At 44.8% G+C, this 22428-nt stretch overlaps 1 protein-coding gene across 4 annotated transcripts; it reads left to right on the top strand.

Moving 5' to 3' along the window:
- The first annotated feature begins 226 nt into the window (after positions 1 to 226).
- Positions 227 to 20838, top strand: pxnb (paxillin b). 4 transcript variants are annotated; one of them, XM_035735802.2, is made up of 14 exons: positions 232 to 456; positions 12994 to 13193; positions 13281 to 13366; positions 13494 to 13633; positions 13807 to 13999; positions 14246 to 14360; positions 14561 to 15760; positions 16774 to 17046; positions 17199 to 17672; positions 17848 to 18003; positions 18133 to 18306; positions 18418 to 18499; positions 18586 to 18734; positions 18832 to 20838. In XM_035735802.2, the coding sequence occupies exons 1-14, from the start codon at positions 444 to 446 to the stop codon at positions 19096 to 19098; spliced, it is 3522 nt and encodes a 1173-aa protein (XP_035591695.1). In that variant the 5' UTR covers positions 232 to 443; the 3' UTR covers positions 19099 to 20838. The 4 variants fall into 4 exon arrangements, with proteins under 4 accessions (XP_052334641.1, XP_035591695.1, XP_035591696.1 ...); XM_035735803.2 differs by lacking the exons at positions 14561 to 15760; positions 16774 to 17046; positions 17199 to 17672 and having other exon boundaries at positions 250 to 456; XM_052478681.1 differs by lacking the exons at positions 17199 to 17672; positions 17848 to 18003; positions 18133 to 18306; ... (1 more) ...; positions 18586 to 18734; positions 18832 to 20838 and having other exon boundaries at positions 227 to 456; positions 14561 to 15833; positions 16774 to 16895.
- Positions 20839 to 22428: the final 1590 nt, after the last annotated feature.

The following is a 22428-nucleotide window of genomic DNA, read 5'->3' as shown; positions in this document are numbered from 1 at the left end:
AATGTCCAATTAATAGGCTACTAAGCATATAGTAACACTATAGGTAGGAGTAGCTGCTTTACGTTATGTATTGACGTGTGTAAAACAGTGTTTCATCAGTCGCGCTTACAATGTTTTCATGTAACAATGTTTCTTTGTGGCAGCCTGTCTGATACAGTAGGCTATTTTGTTATCACTCGCTAGAGGCCGCCCTTTATCAAAGGAAAGTTCTTTACCCGGACCAGGTTCTTTTACGCCTGCTAAATTAGGTTACTTTCATGTCGGCTATTGCGTAGGCTATATAAATGCCCGTCGCGGTGAAGTACACATGCACATCGGTCCTGTACTGTACTTCACAACCAACTTCAGCAGAGTAAACTATTGAGATTTTGAAAGGAAACCACGGACGCCGAAAAGTTGTTAAACCTTTACAGGAACTTTTCACTGGTGAAGCCAACGCTGGAATGGACGATTTAGGTAAATTTCATACCGTGTCCTTTTCTAATCTCAGCCGTTTTCTATTCAGCATAGCGGAAAGTACGGGTTGAGAAAAAGTAATGTATTTCAAGGCAGCGGGGATTTCTTTTAAGATCTTGGGATAATCGACGGCCAGAGATTTGTTTTAATATCTGAGCTCAACAGGCATACAATTGTAGGCTAAACTACATTCAATAGCTTCGAATTTAACCCAGTTTATACACTTTTCATGTCAGGTTTTTCTTCTTTGAATGGAACAATGAAAAATGGTCAACTCTTGCATAAATTATTTACTTTATTTTAGATAACACTTTGGCATAAATCTGTCCGATGATGTATCAACATCGTTGGTTTATATAGAAACGAGGTTCCAACACCACCCATGTTAATTGGCTTTACCGTCATAGGCCGCGAAGTTATCCGCGTTTTGTTTGGTACTAAAACGTTCGTATCATTACAGTTCATATAGGTGCTATCTAAAGTAACACGGTACACTATAGCTTTTAGGTCCAGTGTTAGTCATATTCTAAATGGCGACACCAGCTCCATACGCATGTGAAATTACATGATAAATAGTGTATGTCTAACCTTTAAAGACATTTATTTTATTTCACCTTTATTTAACCAAGTGGGCTAGTTGAGAACAAGTTCTCATTTGCAACTGCGACCTAGCCAAGATAAAGCATAGCAGTGTAAACAGACAACACAGAGTTACACATGGAGTAAACAATTAACAAGTCAATAACACAGTAGAAAAAAAGGGGAGTCTATATACATTGTGTGCAAAAGGCATGAGGAGGTAGGTGAATAATTACAAGTTTGCAGATTAACACTGGAGTGATAAATGATCAGATGGTCATGTACAGGTAGAGATATTGGTGTGCAAAAGAGCAGAAAAGTAAATAAATAAAAACAGTATGGGGATGAGGTAGGTGAAAATGGGTGGCTATTTACCAATAGACTATGTACAGCTAAATCAAATCAAATCAAATTTATTTATATAGCCCTTCGTACATCAGCTGATATCTCAAAGTGCTGTACAGAAACCCAACCTAAAACCCCAAACAGCAAGCAATGCAGGTGTAGAAGCATGGTTAGCTGCAGCGATCGGTTAGCTGCTCAGATAGCAGATGTTTGAAGTTGGTGAGGGAGGTAAAAGTCTCCAACTTCAGTGATTTTTGCAGTTCGTTCCAGTCACAGGCAGCAGAGTACTGGCACGAAAGGCGGCCAAATGAGGTGTTGGCTTTAGGGATGATCAGTGAGATACACCTGCTGGAGCGCGTGCTACGGATGGGTGTTGCCATCGTGACCAGTGAACTGAGATAAGGCGGAGCTTTACCTAGCATGGACTTGTAGATGACCTGGAGCCAGTGGGTCTGGCGACGAATATGTAGCGAGGGCCAGCCGACTAGAGCATACAAGTCGTAGTGGTGGGTGGTATAAGGTGCTTTAGTGACTAAATGGATGGCACTGTGATAAACTGCATCCAGTTTGCTGAGTAGAGTGTTGGAAGCAATTTTGTAGATGACATCGCCGAAGTCGAGGATTGGTATCATCACGCCCATTGTCGTTTCTTGTGTGTCAAATATGGAAAGGGGGAAATGTCTGACTTGTTAGAGACAATGAGGTGTAAGTATTGGTTGTGCCTTCTTAACAGGCAGGATGGAAGCTCTCCCAAATGCTGAAATTAGCAGACTTGCTACCTTTTCCTGGCACACCAGAGGTGAAACTAAATAGTTATTATATAATGTTTGGGTGCCTACTTAGATGGTCCATGCTATCAGGGGACCCTGGTTTTGGGAATGATGTCACAGGGATCCTGACTAGCTGACCTCTTATACTGTAGTGGTAGTCCTTCTGTGGTGGGAGTAGTACCAGTTGGCCTATTTTATGGGTCTCATGACCCTTTTGACCCCTGTCCAAAGCCTAATGTTTAGAGTACATACTCAGACATTAGAGTAGCCACCTGGAGCAATATGGGTCTTCAAAAGAATAGAGCACTTTTTCACACAAATATGCACCAGAGATATTTACACAAAGAAACACTTGGAACCGGCTTATCTCAAATAGCCGAACCTGCTATACATCAAGCTGCACCGTTCATACACACAGATCATATTCCATGGTTACATGCATCAGTCCTTTTTTGGCACCAAGTGTCTGGTTGATCATGCTGGCTGATAGGTCACCCCCCCCCCCAATGCCACCATTTACCCATCAGTCTATTTTCTGTGAGAAGATAGCTGACCAGTCAACTGTTATAGTTCACTGACCCTTGATCTGTGGCACTACACTTAGAACTCAGAAAGTGTGTGTATATATATATATATATTTCATCAGGTTGCCAATTCACTAAACCTTCTCAGATTAGAAAGTGTGTTATTGAATAAATGCAATTGCTTTCATCTTCATGCACAGAAGGGTGTTGGCATGTAGCCAAGACGCTAGAGGCAGGCCAGCAACCAAAGCATGACTCTCTCTCCTGTGCTTTCAAATCCTCAGGGTGTGTGTCAGCGTTTCAGTTGATTGAACTGATCAAGTGATACACATGTTCTTTCTCTCTAAGGAAATGGGACAATAAAGTAATCTTCATTAAAAAGAATAGTCCAGTAGCTGTTTGAAATAGCCTATGTTGAGTTTCAGCGATGTGTTTTTGGCTTGTTTAAGTGGAGGGATGAGGAGCCATATTTTGAGCTTGGCCTGATCTGAGAATACCTCCAGGGCTCATTAGCTGCTCTGGGCCAGTGAAAGGGCTGATTGTTAACTGAGGGAGAGCCTGTCGTCTCACTTAAGTCGGGAAGCCAGGCCTGAGGGAGGGGGAGAGGCTGCTGTGGAATGTCTAACATCATTGTTTGTCAGGGTCGAAGGCCAAATACTCACTGGGTCACGGCTCACCTCCTCCCACCACTCCGTTCCACTGGCACTGTAAATAAATCTCTAGGGCTCTTTACAAACAGGTACCCACAGTCAGTCCTACTACGTCCTTCTAGTAAAACCCTATTCCATGGTCTTTGCATGGATGACCTACTGCTGCATAACCCAATCACCCCATCCTCTCTCTACTTGGCTCAGTGTACTAGATATGTCTCCATTTTAAGGGGGGTTCTGTAGTGCCGTGTAAGTAACCTAGGTTAGACGAGACCTGTGAACGTTCCAGAGACCCATCTCACGCTGCTCTGATCAGGTGGTGGCCAGGCCCAGAAGCATTACTGATGTGGCTGCAGTGCAGCTGATCCTTCCTCCTGATGACTCTTTATCCACACAGGCCATCTGACACTGATTGGCACTATCTTACTGGTGTGTTTGATGTGTGAAGTCCCCACTCTCCTCTGTGAATTCCTCAGGAGCCTGTGAAATGTAGACTCAGTGCTGGGGGAGCACACAGATTGGCTGACTGACCCTTCGGTTATGTTATGACTGGTCATCAGGATAGAGCGCAGTGTGTGGGTGGTGTATAGGTTGGCAGCTGGTCAAGAGGACAACACTACAGGAGAGGCGATGTTGCAATCTGTTGAACAGTGCTCCTCTTTGAGATGTGGACTGCATTAGTTGATTACCTTATAGAAAAATGAAAATATCCCCTGGTTCAAGAGAGGCACATGTTAAATGGGGTGATCCTAAATGTTTACAGTGTTTGCCAGCCACACTTTAAGTTAGACACGTAGCCATCCTTACAACTTTGGCAGTTGATCCTTAATGAGTTAATGTATTTCAGTGTGTCAGCAGTGAGGAAGTGTTACCAGGCTAGTCATCACCCCTAGGGACCTGTAGTGTTACTGACTGTATGCATATCACTACAGTGTGTTTGAGTGGGCCTGCTTTCTGTACTAATGGGATGGTCCTCTTTGTAAATGAGTCCAGTCCGTGTGCTCTCAGTACTCTGTCCACACCCATCCTGTTCTGAGTCTGGGGAGGGGAGCTGCATGGCTGACCTCATCGCTTAGGCAACAGACCCTGCCTCACATCCCGAGGAAACGGAGAAGAAAACAATGAGCAGAATCAGCATTCAGGGTTCAGGAAACGCAGCAAGAGATACAGGCTCTGCCACCGCTGTTAAGGATGTGTTTTTGACCAATAGAAGTCCGTCGTTGTCCCCTCTCTCTCGCCTTTATTTCCTCAACTGTTTCCCTCTGTCACTCTCTTCCCCCTTCTCACTCTGGCTGTGTTTCTTGGCAGTGCTGATTTATATTCCCGATGGGTCCGAAATAATGGAGCAGGAATCAGTTTGCGCTGGATTCTTCCCACATTACTCAGGCTGGGACACCCCAGGGCATGTTGTTCAAAGAGCTCAGTGTGGCTGTGGCACTCTGCTCTGTGGAGGTCTCCACAGGGTCACAGTACATGGAAGTTGGCTGGCTGTTTTTGGAGGTTGGTTGGTGTGATTCAGTGCTGAACATTGAGAGAAGAGAAACCAAACAGTCAATTCTTGATGTTTTCACACCTCCGCCCCCAACAGACACATACTCTGAATTCACAGTAGCTGCTCGATGTATTGGTGTGAGTTTGTCCTCAATGTCTAAGTATGACTGTCTGTGTCAGAATGGTCTTTAGACTTCCCTGTCGTCTGATTTACTGACTTGTGGGGAAGCGCTTTTATTTTAGTCCAGCGATCTCTTCAGGGAGTGTCATCTTTCGGATATGGGGCTGCTTGGGCGGGTATTTTTAGTGATGTTTCTTTTGAAGCCACTGACCCGATCTTGCTTCAAGATCCTTCTGTCTTTCTCTGAAACACCACACCACTCTGTCCCTGCTCCCTTCAGTATGTCTTTAAGCTCACTGTTCCCCCCCACTGTTCCCCCCTACTCTCTCTGAGGTGTAACCCCCCCTATTCTCCTCTGGTATCTCTCCCTCCACCCCTTTCTGGCCCCAGTCTCTCCTGATTGGTATAAATATCATGTTGGGTAGGCCCGATGGGATAGTGTTTCTTCCTACATGTGGCTCTGGCCAGCTCTGCTCTCTGCCCCCCAGCTATGGTTTCTGTCTGGTCAATCATATCCTGTATTACAAAACATTATACACTGAACAAAGATATAACCCTCAACAATTTCAAAGATTTGACTGAGTTACAGTTCATATAAGGAAATCAGTCAATTGAAACAAATTCATTAGGCCCTAATCTATGGATTTCACATGACTGGGAATCCAGATATGCATCTGTTGGTCACAGAACCAGTCAGTATCTGGTGTGGCCACCATTTGCCTCATGCAGCGCGACACATCTCCTTTGCATAGAGTTGATTGTGGAATGTTATCCCACTCTTCAATGGCTGTGCGACGTTACTGGATATTGGTGGGAACTGGAACATGCTGTCATACACGTTGATCCAGAGCATCTCAAACATGCTCAATGGGTGACATGCAGTGAGTATGCAGGGAAAAACTGGGACATTTCCAGCTTCCAGGAATTGTGTACAGATCCTTGCGACATGGCTGTGCATTATCATGCTGAAACATGAGGTGACGGAGGCAGATGAATGGCACAACAATGGGCCTCAGGATCTTGTCGGGGAATCTCTGTCCGTTCAAATTGCCATCCACAAAATGCAATTGTGTTCGCTGTTGGGTGGCTTATGTCTGCTCATACCATAACCCCACATTCACAAAGGGGCACTCTGTTCACAACGTTGACATCAGCAAACCGCTCGCCCACACGAAGCCATACGCGTTGTCTGCCATCTGACTGGTACAATAGAAAACTTCTCCATTGGCCATCGAAGGGGAGCGTTTGACCACTAAAGTCGGTTACGACGCCAAACTGCAGTCGGGTCAAGACCCTGAGGTCAACGAGCACGCAGATGAGCTTCCCGTAAACGGTTTCTGACATTTTGTGCAGAAACTCTTTCGGTTGTGCAAACCCACAGTTTCATCAGCCGGATGTGGAGGTCCTGGCATGGCGTGTTTGCTAGGCTGGTTGGACGTACTGCCAAATTCTCTGAGACGACAGCTTTATAGTAAAGAAATTAAGATTAAATTCTCTGGCAACAGCTCTGGTGGACCTTCCTGCAGTTGGCATGCCAATTGCACGCTCTCTCAAAACATGTGGCATTGTGTTGTGTGACATAACTGCACGGTTTAGAGTGGCTTTTTATTGTCCCCAGCACAAGGTGCACCTTTGTAATGATCATGCTGTTTAATCCGCTTGTTATGCCAAACCTGGCAGGTGTATGGATTGTCTTGGTGAAGTAAAAATGCTCACTAACAGGGATGTAAACGAATGTATGCAGAACATTTGAGAGAAATAAGCTTTTTGTGCATATGGTACATTTCTGGAATCTTTTATTTTTCAGCTTATGAAACATGGGACTAACACTGAGTTTTATATTTTTTGTTCAGTGTATTTTGTTTTCTTTTCATATTTGCTACTTTCATGTAAGTTACATATTACGTTTTTTATAGTACAGATCATCCTTCTTTTGTTCTTGCCCACCATCACATGCTTCCCCATCTCCTCTGCCACCCTCCTCTGTTTCCCTGGCTGATTTCTCTCTGAGGCAAGCAGTGGAATGTGTGGAATGCACCTTTCCGCCCATCAGATAAAGACTGCAGGGTTTTGGTACGGGCAGGAGGAGGGGGGGCTACAGACTGCGGCAAGAATATACACGTACACCCACCACCCAAAGACTGCCCATACAGTAAGCACACAACACTAGACTGTTGGCTTATGTTTGAACATCATGACTTTATATGAGACCCTTTTGTTGAAAGAATCACGACAGGAATGTATTGCTAATCTATTTAAGTCATTGAAGCTGCAATAAACAAAGTCAGGTGACTTGAACTCTTTTGCTAATGGCCTGTGGCTAATGGCCTTAGAATCCCCAAATGGCAGAATGAATGTGTCTCCCATAGAAGTGGGCAGTCTTATAATTGCATCGTCAGGGCCTAATGAAGTCGTCAGGATTTGCTCTGAAAAGAGTGGACTTTACCCATCTCGAAGATTTAATGTGTTACTTGGCTTACAGTACTTAGCTGTATGAAGAAGCAAAATGACCCCCCAAAACCAACTCAAGCCACAGTCCCTTTGTCATCAACGTTTCAGACACAACGCTGCCCTCCACAGGAGGAACAATAAACACAAATGAATGAATTTATTCCAGTGGCATTTCCTTCAGCACCCTCCAGTAAACCTGTATGTCAATGCAGCCCAGGCCTGAAGAACTATACAGGAGTGTATTGCAGCAGACCTTTAGCTATGACTAAATATCCTCCACTCATTGCTCTTAGCTTAATTAACTATCCCTTTTACAATGAAGGTGGGGTACCAGCTTCTACTAGGTACACCCTTGAGTAGTCCATACATTACCCAAATATCCATTAAAGGCATGATTGAAACACTTAGATTTTCACTGGAATCTCCAACTGGTCATTACCTCGGGGGTTGGCCAGGGTCAGATGTAGTAGCAGCGCGGGGGGGGGTAAATCTAGTAATCTAGTCATACTAAGCAGAGAATAGACTAGAGATCCCGGTCTGGCATACTGAGGTACTTGGCGGTGTGTTCATTCCTCTCAAAGTGGGGGGTTGGTAAGGCTTGCCTGCACTGCCATGGGTAAGGTCGACATTATTCTGTGTACTAGAATATCATACCGAGCTTGCTATGTGTGATATACAGTGCCTTGCGAAAGTATTCGGCCCCCTTGAACTTTGCGACCTTTTGCCACATTTCAGGCATCAAACATAAAGATATAAAACTGTATTTTTTGTGAAGAATCAATAACAAGTGGGACACAATCATGAAGTGGAACGACATTTATTGGATATTTCAAACTTTTTTAACAAATCAAACTGAAAAATTGGGCGTGCAAAATTATTCAGCCCCTTTACTTTCAGTGCAGCAAACTCTCTCCAGAAGTTCAGTGAGGATCTCTGAATGATACAATGTTGACCTAAATGACTAATGATGATAAATACAATCCACCTGTGTGTAATCAAGTCTCCGTATAAATGCACCTGCACTGTGATAGTCTCATAGGTCTGTTAAAAGCGCAGAGAGCATCATGAAGAACAAGAAACACACCAGGCAGGTCCGAGATACTTTTGTGAAGAAGTTTAAAGCCGGATTTGGATACAAAAAGATTTCCCAAGCTTTAAACATTCCAAGGAGCACTGTGCACGCGATAATATTGAAATGGAAGGAGTATCAGACCACTGCAAATCTACCAAGACCTGGCCGTCCCTCTAAACTTTCAGCTCATACAAGGAGAAGACTGATCAGAGATGCAGCCAAGAGGCCCATGATCACTCTGGATGAACTGCAGAGATCTACACCTGAGGTGGGAGACTCTGTCCATAGGACAACAATCAGTCGTATATTGTACAAATCTGGCCTTTATGGAAGAGTGGCAAGAAGAAAGCCATTTCTTAAAGATATCCATAAAAAGTGTTGTTTAAAGTTTGCCACAAGCCACCTGGGAGACACACCAAACATGTGGAAGAAGGTGCTCTGGTCAGATGAAACCAAAATTGAACTTTTTGGCAACAATGCAAAACGTTATGTTTGGCGTAAAAGCAACAGCTCATCACCCTGAACACACCATCCCCACTGTCAAACATGGTGGTGGCAGCATCATGGTTTGGGCCTGCTTTTCTTCAGCAGGGACAGGGAAGATGGTTAAAATTGATAGGAAGATGGATGGAGCCAAATACAGGACCATTCTGGCAGAAAACCTGATGGAGTCTGCAAAAGACCTGAGACTGGGACAGAGATTTGTCTTCCAACAAGACAATGATCCAAAACATAAAGCAAAATCTACAATGGAATGGTACAAAAATAAACATATCCAGGTGTTAGAATGGCCAAGTCAAAGTCCAGACCTGAATCCAATCGAGAATCTGTGGAAAGAACTGAAAACTGCTGTTCACAAATGCTCTCCATCCAACCTCACTGAGCTCGAGCTGTTTTGCAAGGAGGAATGGGAAACAATTAGATAGAGACATAACCCAAGCGACTTACAGCTGTAATCGCAGCAAAAGGTGGCGCTACAAAGTATTAACTTAAGGGGGCTGAATAATTTTGCACACCCAATTTTTCAGTTTTTGATTTGTTAAAAAAGTTTGAAATATCCAATAAATGTTGTTCCACTTCATGATTGTGTCCCACTTGTTGTTGATTCTTCACAAAAAAATACAGTTTTATATCTTTATGTTTGAAGCCTGAAATGTGGCAAAAGGTCGCAAAGTTCAAGGGGGCCGAATACTTTCGCAAGGCACTGTCGTGTTTCAGTAATGACTTTCGTGATTATTTATTATTAAAGGGGAAGCCACACCATGTAAGATATTCACAGAATAATGACAATTTAGAGAGAGGATAGTGATTTTCATTAGGCTTCATTGTATTTGTGATGAAGGAGACTTTAAGACCTTTGTCAGCATGTCTGCACCAGGTGCAGCTCATTTCCAACTGGTAGTTATAGTTCAGCACGTTTGCACTGACATACTTGCTGAGTGTACAGCTTTAAATAGGTTTTGCTCCCATGTGGTTTAACATCTTGCTACTGGTTGGGGTCTCTGCTCTAAATGAACAGTGGGGGAAGTACTGTGGAAGGAAGTTGTGGTAGAGAGAGAATAGGTTCTAATAAAGTCAAGGTTCTATAGAGATTATTTTATTTTTTTACGGGCTAAAAAGTTCAGTCGGTTAACAGAAGTAGACAGACACCTAGTTCCTTTTTTATTTTTTTCTGAGAGAAAAAAGGAAGCCCCGGGGTGAGTTGGAGGGAGAGGCTTTGAGTAAGGAATTGTAATAATATCCAGTGCCTGTTTCTGATTTGCCCCCGCCACCACACCCTTAGCAGATGGGTCATTAGCTAGTTGTAGTCCTCTCAGTCCCTCTGTTTTGTATACACAGTTACGCACTCGCATACGCCACCTGACGACCCAGTACCCAAGACTATCAGAAGTAATAGTAAGGGGGCATTTTGCCCAGTGAAGATTAACATTTGCTCTGAACTATAACTCTCGAACTGTTAATAACACCTTAGTTTCTTGCATGTAACTTGTTTTTGCTTTGTTTGACTTAAAGAAGATTTTGTGTGTGACCTAAGATGGACTTTTTGACTGTGGTCTTAGGTGCAGTATGATGCCCACTTGAATTTGACTGTGGATCACCTCATGAAGTTGTTGTTGTAAAGTTGGGATCTTAGACTCTCTATTTATCAGATAATTTAGTTGAACCAATTTAATGTTCTCTAGGTTTTTACGCTTGTTTACTTAAAATAGACTGAGGATTCCCTGTGCCATCATCCCAGTATGTGCGACATTTTAACAGGCTATTCTTAACTGACTGAGGATGGATGGATAGAGTGGGTGATGTCAGGGTCTATTTTGTTCTGGTGTTCTAAGGGACACTAATGCTGTGCTGTACACTTGATAACCCTGGAGGAGATATGCTGTCTGTCTCATGCTCACACAAATCTTCTTGGAAAAGAGAAACTATTTCTGTTGAAGACAAATGGAACAACGGACAATCCAAGACACATAGACGGGTACTTACTGACAGACGGGTACTTACTGACAGACGGGTACTTACTGACAGACAGGTACTTACTGACAGACAGGTACTGACAGACAGGTACTTACTGACAGACAGGTACTTACTGACAGACAGGTACTTACTGACAGACAGGTACTTACTGACAGACAGGTACTTACTGACAGCCAGGTACTTACTGACAGACAGGTACTTACTGACAGCCAGGTACTTACTGACAGGAGCTATATATTTTTTAGGGCCCAATAGAAAGATATTTGATGGGACGGGGGGAGAGAATAGTGGGTTTAGAAATGACACTGGGGATTTGTGTGTCTGGCGCTATGCTGATGACCTAATCTTAGCTCCTGGGGCAGGACAGGACAGGACTACTGTGGAGGGGCCCTGGGGAGCAGGCCTTTTTTTGGAATGAGGAGGCTGAGTGACCGGTTGGAATGAGGGACTGACTCATACACTTAGGAATTGTCAGTTTAGACACCCGCCACTTGGTAGACTCCAGACTGTCTTGGTACAGTTACATATCACAATGTAATTTTTGCGCTGTACCTGCACCAAAACTCCAGCATTTTTGGTGCATAGCTTGTTCTTCATCTTTTAAATAGGAAGCAAATTTGTTTTCAGTACTTTTACTTCCATGACTGAAACTCATTTTATCATGGCCCTCTTGTCAAAACCCCTGCAACTTATCCAGAACGCTGCAGCCCGCCTGGTTTTCAACCTTCACGTTTTCCCATGTCACCCTGCTCCTCCGCACACTCCACTGGCTTCCAGTTGAAGCTCACATCCACTACAAGACCATGGCGCTAACGTATGGAACAGCAAAGAGGAACTGCCCCTCTCTGCCTTCAGGCTATGCTCAGACCCTACACCCCGACCCAAGCACTCCGTTCTGACACCTCAGGTCTCTTGGCCCTCATACCCCTACGGGAGGGCAGCTCAGCCCAGTCCAAGCTCTTCTCTGTCCTGGCACCCCAATGGAGAAACCAGCTTTAAGACAGCAGAGTCCCTGCCCATCTTCTGAAAACATCTGAACCCCTACCTCTTCTAACCGCATCTTAAATAATCCTCCTCCGCACCGTGACTTCTAGCTCTGACTCGAATTATGGCTATGCCTGTGATATGTGGTAGCCATCTTAGAATGCACTAACTGTAAGTCACTCTGGATGACATGTAAATGTCTTGTCCCTCTGCAACAGACATACACTGAGCAGTGTACAAAACATTAAACAACCCCCTAATATTGAGTTGCACCCCCTTTTGTGTTCTACAGGGATGCTGGTCCATGTTGACTCCAATGCTTCCCACAGTTATCAAGTTGGCTGGATGTCCTTTGGGTGGTAGACTATTCTTGATACAGATGGGGAAACTGTTGAGTGTGAAAAACCCAGCAGCGTTGCAGTTCTTGACAAAAACCAGTGCACCTGGCACCTACTACCATACCCAGTTCAAAGGCACTTAAATATTTTTGTCTTTTCTATTCACCTTCTGAATGGCACACACACAATCTGTGTCCCAAGGCTTAAATACTTATTTAACTTGTCTCCACCCCTTCATCTACACTGATTTGAAGTAGATTTAATAAGTGACATCAATTAGGGATCATAGCTTTCACCTGGTCAGTGTGTTGTGGAAAGAGCTGGTGTCCTTAATGTTTTGTACACTCCGTATGCAATATGTTTGGAACATCAAATCACAATAAAATCACAGTATCAAATTGCAATACATATCGTATTGTAAGGTCTCTGGCAATTCCCAGCCCTAAACGCTACGCGGCTTTACATTTTTCACATTCTAAAGGAGGCAACATAACTAAATCTGCAAACTATTCACATTCATACTAAGCATAGGAAAAGTTGTGTTGCATCTTGATCTTCTGTGAATGATTGTTCCAGAAAGAGGGGAAGGAATAGTTGGGTTGTCACTCGAACACGTCTGCCCTTCCCTCGTGATGTCACGATACTGTGGCAGCATTAGGGTTTGTATTTCTCTCAAATATTTGAGTGTCAGAGCTCTAAACTGTGTCTAACCATGGAAGCATTTCTTACCAACTCAGACGCTTTGCTGGCGGACCTGGAATCCACGACATCCCACATTTCCAAGCGTCCTGTGTTCCTGTCTGAGGAAACCCCCTACTCTTTCCCCACTGGGGGAAACTCCTACCAGGATGTGTCAGTCCCTCCCCCGGTGCCGCCCCCTCCCTCCGCTGAGGCTCTGAATGGCTCTGTGATTGACTCCCTCCACTCCTCCCAACAGGTCAGTCGCACATCAGACTCACACTCGCACATATCATTCAGTAAATGGCTTTTCAAGACAACTGATTGACTGTTCTCTTCTCCGCAGTCCTTGGGTTCAGCTCCGAAGAGCTCATGGTCCAGGGACAGTAGCAGCCCGCCCCGGTCCCACATTGAAGAGGACCACGTGTACAGGTAGGCAGGAGGACCATAGGAACAGATCCCTCGGAAGGGACCTCCACTGGGAGACTACTAGACCATCTGTCACTCTGTTTGTTTCACACTACACACAATTGACACCCGTTGTCTCTGCCTCTGTCAGTTTCCCCAACAAACAGAAATCTGCTGACCCATCTGCGGGAGCCATGAGCTCCGCGCTAGGCAGTAACCTGTCAGAGCTGGACCGGCTGCTCCTGGAGCTCAATGCTGTCCAGCAGAACTCTCCCTCTTTCCCCACCACAGGTAGACAGACAGCGAACCACATCCTACATAAATATTCACTAGGTGTTTATATTACCAAAGTGGTACTTACCTCTGCCATCAACTGTGCAATAGGTGGTTTAGTTCTTGCAGTATGTGTTTACTACATGTTACTGTGATGATAAACGATGTCCCGCTGTCCTCTCTACCCACAGAGGAAACCGCCCCACCCCTGCCATCCTGCAGCATTACCAACTATGTCCAGCAGAACGGGGGGCCCCCTGACATCATGGTGAGCCCTCCCGTTCAGGAGAAGCCCAAACAGAATGGGACCAGGGTGGTGGAGGATGGCCGGCCCACAGTGGAGAGTCTGCTGGATGAGCTGGAGGGTTCTGTACCCAATCCCAGGTCAGGATATTAGCAGTTACTGCTACTCAAGAGTCACAGATGGATAAGGATGAGTTTGTCATAACTTTGATTTATAGGATATGTGCTAACTAGCAATGAGATGATGGTAATAATCTACTGTAGCCTGGATTGTGGTGCTCTATCTGATCACATGCAATGATTGTATGAATAATAACTTGTTTCAGGGGGTCTAGGTTGGATTGTGTTTGTGATCATGTGCTTTGTTTGTGTCTTCTGTATCCCCAGCCCCTCTGTTCTTCACAGTGAGCTGGACTCTCCCTCTCAGCAGCAGGCCAGAATCTCAGCATCCTGTGCTACACGCGAGCTTGACGAGCTCATGGCCTCCCTGTCCGACTTCAAGGTGCACAGCTGTCTGTGTGTGTTGACAGGACTTGCGCTTGTCCTTTTATGAAAGAAATCCTTTATTAGATTCCTTAAATTCTATATTTTCTGATCTGATTATTTCTCTTTATCTTCCTGCTCTTGTGGTGTCCTTTTCCTCTCCTGCCTGTCCTGTCCTGTTCTTGGCTCCTTGGGGTCTATGAACCTTTTGATCCCCAGCTGGATCAAGCAGAAATCTCCCCCAGCAGCACTCTGGAGGTCCATCCTCATCCACGTACCCCCTCCTCCCCTGTTGCAGCTGCCCCCTCCCCCCTCCTTTCCTCTCAACCTGCCTGTGACTCCCCTCTCTTATCACTGCCTGATTGGGAGCTGCACATAGAGGAGGAAGGTGGCGGGGCAGTGTCCTCTCCACATCCCTCATTATCAAGCCCTCCCCCAGCAACTGTAACCTTCCAGAGCCCTCTGTTCTTTGCAGAGAGTGAACCAGAAGCCTTCATCGACGTCTCTGCCACCATGCTGTCCTCTCATCAGAAGTCCTTGGTAGTCCTCAACCACTCCAATCCTTCACCTAGCACAGACACCAGTCCTCCCAATGCTGCTAGACCATCACTCACCTCAGCCAGCACCACGCTGGACCAGAACCCCTTAAAATCCCCTAGTCCGTCTCTAGAACGTGGCATAACTCCTCCCTCTGTTACCAAAAGCCCCAGTCCCCTAACTGACATGGATCTAAATTTATCGACTCCAACTACTACTAAGAGCCTTAGTCCTGTTCCTTTCTCTTACTCCAAGTCCCCTACTCCTCTCACTGCTTCGAAAGCCCCCTCACCATCTCTGGTCACATATCCCAAGGCTCCCCCTCCCCCTGCTCTCACGAGCCCCATGATCTCAAGGAGAGTTCTGCAGCCAGTCCCTGCAGCTGAGCCCTCTCTGGATGAAGCCCTGGATAAGCTGCTGGCCATGCGTTTGGCCAAGATTGAGAACGATAGAGTCCCTATGGAGGCACCTCTGCTGAAGCAGGAGGTGGTGCATGAGAAGTGCATCATGCCCTTAGACAGAAGGGAGGTGCAGCCGGACACCACCGAAAGTACCCGGGACAGGGCAAGGACCGGGGACGAGGCAAGTAGCCATGAAGGGACATTTACCCGGGATGGGTCAGTAATAAGTGGACATGTTGATGGGTATAGGGAGCTCATGGACTGGGCCGATGTGGAGCTGAACATGTGTCTCCAAGATGGACTGGATGGTGGTATGCCACCAGAGAGACCTTATACAGATGGGAGCATGACCCCGACGACTGAGGCCAGCTGGATGGATGAGTCCCTGGATGGCTCCTCCTGCCCTGGGACTCCTGATGCTTCCCTGGACCTGCCTCTGCTGCAGCAGGCCACTGTGGACAGGGTCTCAGCATCTGGACATGTATGGGACTGCCCTTGCCGCCACACTGTTTTGGATCTGCACAAACACAAACAGAAACAACAGTCAGGGTTGGGTAGGTTACTTTCTAAATGTAATCTATTAGTTACTACTTACCTATCCAAAATTGTAATCAGTAACGTAATCTGATACTTTTGGATTACTTTGCCCTTAAGAGGCATTAGAAGACAAAGGATCCATCCAAAAGCATTTGGTGTGACATCATAGTCGTCTCCAGGCTTGCTCACGTGGAACAAACTTAAACTAGCACCTTTTTTCAATCCCGACTTGAAAACAGAAAGGTGTCCGTTTTTTTGCAAACATCCTTTTTAAATTGAAACATTATCTAGTTTTTAAAAGTATCTGTAATCTAATTACAATATTTTTGCTGATAACGTAACTGATTCGGGTTTATTTTGTAATCCGATTACATGTAACTAGCTACTCCCCAACCCTGGTCAGCGTTAAATGTTATTCATACAGTAGCATAACAGATTTCTGCCATCTCAGGAAGCTGGTTGTTTTGATACCAAAACATCTGTTCTTTTTGTTGTTGTTGAGATAATGTCATTACAATCTGCACACCAGGATGTTTGCTGCTACTGCATAGTGGCTAATTATTCACTGCCTGGCTGTGTTCTTTGTTGGCATGTTATTCTTTTAAACCACACAATTTAATTTGTGACCACATCCTATGCACTTGTTGCACCAGTGTGGCATGACGCCCCCATCTTGCACAACTATGTTCTGCTAAATGGTCAGGGAGCATATGGGGACTGTGGGCGGTTGGATGGGGTCTGCGCATGTGAGACCACAAGAGTGTGACTGACACATTCCTTTGGACGACTTTAACCACTGCTGCTACACACGCTTGAGGAGGCGGCTGCTTTTGGCTTTGAGTGAACTGGAATGGTGCTTGATCTGAATGGACTGCTTCCTCTGAACTGAACCACTCACCTGGCCTGCGGTATTGTAACTGGATCACAGTGGATTCCTGATGCTCGTTCTCCTTCTAGCTTAAATCAGTGATTAGGCGCACCAAGGAGACCTCCAACGTACACCCCATGTACCGAGAGGGTCACCCCCGGAGGGGGCGGGTGGGCCCCATAATTGTCAACAAGAGCAGCTCCCAGGACCGCCTCATAGAGGAGCTGCAGGGGAAGCTGGGGATTGGTCGATTGGCTGACCGCCGGCGTAAGCAGCCGGACGATTGGCTCACTGAGGGTATCATCGTCATGTCCAAGCCACAGCGCTTCCGTGGCGACGGGGCAGCGAACGAGGTGGACAAGGTTGGCCTGGATACGATCACAACAGGCTCCCACCATCCCAGATACTATTGCACATTTCTCATACATTTTTACTCAAATTTGACTTCACTTTCAGTTCTTTACCTTTCATTTTGTCTTTCTCTCTGGTTGTCCCTGTCTCTTCTTCTCCTCAGATCATTATTCCCCCAGAGTCCCCTCTACCTCAGAGGGTCATTTACCCACCCCAGTCTCCCCCAGCGCCTCGTCACACTCCTATTATAGAAAAACCCAGTAGACCCCCACCTATGCAGCGGACCCCTGCTCCTCTACCTCCTACGCCTCCCCCCTGCCCCCCTCCTCCACCCCAGGAACCCTTCCCTCCCCCACCTATGAAGCAGACCCCTGCCCCTCCTACGCCTCCCCCCTGCCCCCCTCCTCCACCCCAGGAACCCATCCCTCCCCCACCTATGAAGCAGACCCCTGCTCCTCTACCTCCCCCACCTCCGCTTGTACAACCTCCATCCCCACCTGTCCCAGTATGGCAGGCCCCTGCCCCCAAGCCAGCACCCTCTCCACCAGTGCAGCCTGCACCACCACCACCTCCCCCCAAAGTCCTGGTGTCCGTTGGCTGTCAAACCGAATACGACCCAATCTTACCTCCAATGCAGGCATGGCTCTCTCTACCTTTTCTATTTCTATAACAGAACGCCTTCTCTCTTTCTCACTGGCTTCAGTTTCCTTCATTAAACTCACTGTTTAATTATTTGTACAGATGTATTTTTATGAGATAATGCACTGTGCTCTGGTGTCCATCCTATCCTCTCACCCTCCATCTTTTGACAGATGGCCCAGGGGAAAGGTGGCCCTGGAGGCCCCCCAACGCAGGTCAACAAGCTGGACAACATGCTCGGCAGCCTGCAGTCTGACCTCCATAAACTGGGTGTGCAGACCGTTGCCAAGGGAGTGTGTGGGGCCTGCTGTAAACCAATCGTGGGACAGGTAAGGGGCTTGGGTGGGCCTGAGTTTAGGCTTTGGTGGCCTTTCTAAGATCATGGTCTCGCATTACATTTAATTGCTGAGCTTTGTTGGCATGGTTCATTTACATAAACTGTCGATTTGTGTGTCCAGGTGGTGACTGCCATGGGGCGCACGTGGCACCCGGAGCACTTTGTGTGTACCCACTGTCAGGAGGAGATAGGTTCCAGAAACTTCTTTGAGCGTGACGGAGCGCCCTACTGCGAGAAGGACTACCACAACCTATTCTCCCCACGCTGCCACTACTGCAACGGACCTATTCTGGATGTAAGTTAACACCATATACGACAAACATAACTATTACAACTAAGGCAGTGGACAGATAGTGTAGCAATAGCAGCTAGCAGTGAGTTACTGTTCCAATGTTCATGTTTACAGAAAGTTGTGACTGCGTTGGACAGGACATGGCATCCTGAGCACTTCTTCTGTGCTCAGTGTGGATCATTCTTTGGCCCAGAGGGTGAGTTTGACCCATTCTTGGAGCTCACTTGTAAATGACCAGTTTTATAGTGAGGTGCAGAACTCATGATCTGTGTCTCCTTGAAGGCTTCCATGAGAAGGATGGGAAGGCGTACTGTAGGAAGGACTACTTTGACATGTTTGCGCCTAAATGTGGCGGCTGTGCCCGAGCCATCCTGGAGAACTACATCTCTGCACTGAACTCCCTTTGGCATCCAGAGTGCTTTGTCTGCAGGGTCTGTATACTGCCTGATTCCCTTTACATAAGGGCATTAATGTTGTTATTAGTCCTGGCTCGTGTACTTACTCATTACTCCCTGTTTGTGTATGCAGGAGTGCTTCACCCCATTTGTGAACGGGAGTTTCTTTGAGCATGATGGGCAGCCCTACTGTGAGGTTCACTACCACGAGCGCCGCGGGTCCCTCTGCTCTGGCTGCCAGAAGCCCATCACGGGCCGCTGCATCACAGCCATGGCCAAGAAGTTCCACCCTGAGCACTTTGTCTGTGCCTTCTGCCTCAAGCAGCTCAACAAGGGCACCTTCAAGGAGCAGAATGACAAGCCCTACTGCCAGGGCTGCTTTGTGAAACTCTTCAGTTAAGGAGTAGATTGTCTATGCCTGGAGATTTGTGTGTGTGTGTGTATGGGGGAAGTGTCTGTGTAGCTCAGGTAGTGTGTGTGCGAATCAGATTGAGTTTGTTTGAGTGCATTTTCTGTACTCTGATGGTGTGTGTGTGTGTGCGGAGTTCCAGCATTCTTCTATCAGCCCCTGAAGTGTTATGGACATCCATATCAGGTCTAGGCCTGTCTGCTCTCTCTGATGCCCAGACTATCGTATGATTTCAAGCCCAAATAGTTTTGCTTTTGCAAGGAATATACGTACACGGACGAGTGTTTGCGGTTGCTGCTCACTGGTTGAGTGTCTTCTGAAACCATTTGAAAGGTGTCATGTTAGAGGGAGCAGTTGACCTGTTGTGTTTTTTAAAATCATTTGTATTTGTTTTTTCAATTGTTCCAGCAAAGGCCTTGGTGATATTTCTTTATCTTTTTCCTGTCTGAGTAACTGAGAACAGATGGTTAAAAATGTCATTGTAGCATTGACTGGAAATAGGCTGTGGGTCTGTCATTATTTTAGTACTTGTGACTTAGACAGTTGTGTCATCAGACCCCTTCAGCCTTGTGACGCACAATCATTAAAACCCCCAAACAAGCATTTGTTGCCTTTTTGACAAACATACTAATGCTGGCAAGTTACACTTTTGATTTGATGTATTTGAACGTTTCTATAAAATGTATGTGAGATTAATTTACAACAAATAATATGACTCCCTTTTAATGTTTGGAAAAATAGGAGTCTCATAATACAACAGATGGGTAATATTGTAACTTTGTCACCGCCAATGACTACCCAGTCCTTTTTAGAGCTTAAACCTTAGCTGGACTGGTTTAGGAGTTGTCTTCTGTTCAGAAAGGGCTCATGCAGTATAAAAGAGCATGCCATGATCAACATTGGAATGTATTCTGCATATAGGAGACAGTTACATTTTTACTGTGAGAATATTGTGTACATTGTATACAAAGTGCTGGTCAGTTAATATTTTTAATAACCACTCGTTAAGAGAAATCCCCTAAGACCATTTCATAGCAGAGATACTTTTAAATGTTTATCCTTAAAGTTACTGTGCATTGTATTCCACTTTTTAATTATATAAATAGTGCACAAGGTGAAGCCCTGATGTAAGTACACACAGCTTAAATGCAAACAATACTGTATGCAACTGTAAACATTTTATGGTGAACTCAACAACCCCTTGATTCTATCCAAGATACACTTTCAAGGAATATGCCTATTTTTGTGCCAATATATCAATGCAATGTATTTTACACTGGGGAGACCAGCAAGGTAGCCTACTGTTTTATAGACTGTGATTCCTGGACTCTCTCTTCAGAGCTCTGTCAGTGAGTCTACTGGATAATATGTTGATATTGGTCTGCGTGTAGCTCTCTAAAGTTATGGAGGAAATGGCTTATTTAGAGAAGCATCTGAGTTGCATCTACTGTACACCAGCTGGGTTTATGGGCTTGTAGTTTTATCATGTAATGGTTGCATGACATCATTTTATTGGACCTGTATCTTGTGCAGGGATTTACACCCCGAGCATTTCTGTTTTTATTTAGAAAATCATTTAGCCATTTGTCTACACAATTATTGTAGAAGGCTATTATTTAATCAAAGCAAATGTTTTTTTCTCCTTTCATTTTTGAATGTCACAGTACTGAATACTGATCCAACTCATTTCATATAGGCTATACTGAAATAAAATATGTTTTTGGTACCAAAGTGTGTCTTTGTGATCATGTTTACCTTTCAAGACCCTGTAGCAACTGCTATAGTAATAAATGCTGATCATGTAGTGAATGCATAACACATTTTTATGCATAATGTGATTATTACACGATGCGTCTTTTTATAATGGTGTAATAATGTAACACTCTAAAACCACTTTCTTTAATGGCATGCCTATTTAAAGGCGTCGGCATGCCTCGGTTCGGCTGGCGTTTAGCTGAACTCTGCTAAGCGAACTGAACGAGTTTGGGGAAAAACTAGAAAAATAATCTGCAATCGTACCATTTGTCCACCTTGAGATTCTGTAGCCAGCAGTCTGAATGCCTCAATAGTCTAAATGTATCTAAGAACTCAAATCGGTCATTAACTTTGACGTTTTTGCCAAGGGGACAATAGTCGCGCAATTTTACATTACAATGTTTGGTGCAGTATTTCTCAAGTAAAAAAAACACAATTGAAGGATCCCTACTGTTGACCAATCACCGATGAAGGGCGCAGGCTTTCAGCTTGCCTCGAGGGGAAAAATGTCGTGTGCACAATCAGCCCTCCCAAAAAACATTGCCGAAAACTAACTTCGTTATATCACAAAACAGTTTCGGATGGAAAGTGTGTGGACGCTTTGAAATGTCACACTTGAACTATTTGCGTCCATTGCCACAACAGACTTTGAGGGGGGGATACTATTGCAAATATCCAGTGTAGTCTGAGAAAATAAACTACATTTGAAGACCCACCTTGCAGTCATGTGATTAGCCAAATTCTAATCACACAAATATTCAACAGGAGTTTCACTCCTTATAACAGGCCAATTTGCCTTAGAGTGGAGATGGAACCAGACTCTTAAAAAAAAAAGGATTGTATTATTCATAATACAGAAATCACCTTACATTGCTACATCAAACATGTCTAACAAAACGAAAGACGGGTATTAACAAGAAAATACTCAAACATACAAAAAATATCAATAAAATAATACAAAAAATTAATGTTAGTACAATTGTATTTACTCTGAAAAAATCTTATGATTCAGGAAAATGTTATCTGCGTTTTCTGTGAAAAAGGTGAGAATCTGTCTCACTTGTTCTTTGAATGTAAATTTGTGTCAGAATTTTGGGAAAACCTTGCAAAGTACTTATTTACCATTATGAAAACTGCCTATGTTTTTGACATGAAAGATATGTTACTATTGCAATGATAACAAGACCACTGAAATGATTGTACATTTTTTAAATTCTTGTTGCCAAATAGTTCATACACAAACAAAAAAATCCATAATTTTATGCCAAAATGACATTTACATTTTTTTTAATTGAACTATTTTATTAAAACATTAACCCTAGTGAATAACAACAAGAATAACATTTCCCGAGATGGAACCAGACTAGTGTAGCCCAGCCCGCAACGACTGATGTATCCACAACAACATCACCCCTATGACCGCCAGAGAAGTATGGTTAAAGAGTATCCAATATATTGACAAGATGGTCAAGTGACCACTCTAACAAACCGGGAACTAGACAAAACCTCCAGGGGACCATGAAGCAATGTCCAAAACACTTTAGGTGACCATTTTGTGACGCTCAG

Source organism: Oncorhynchus keta, chromosome 25, assembly GCF_023373465.1.
Source record: "Oncorhynchus keta strain PuntledgeMale-10-30-2019 chromosome 25, Oket_V2, whole genome shotgun sequence".
Lineage (NCBI taxonomy): Eukaryota > Metazoa > Chordata > Actinopteri > Salmoniformes > Salmonidae > Oncorhynchus > Oncorhynchus keta.
The sequence above is the reverse complement of the archived record's forward strand: the minus strand, read 5'-3'. Positions and strand labels throughout refer to the sequence as shown.

Bases quoted from the DNA above. Each gene is read 5' to 3' on its own strand.
- pxnb (XM_035735802.2), top strand. The intron at 14,361-14,560 runs GTGCACAGCTGT...TTTGATCCCCAG, and splicing joins CCTCCCTGTCCGACTTCAAG to CTGGATCAAGCAGAAATCTC. The intron at 18,004-18,132 runs GTAAGGGGCTTG...TTGTGTGTCCAG, and splicing joins GTAAACCAATCGTGGGACAG to GTGGTGACTGCCATGGGGCG.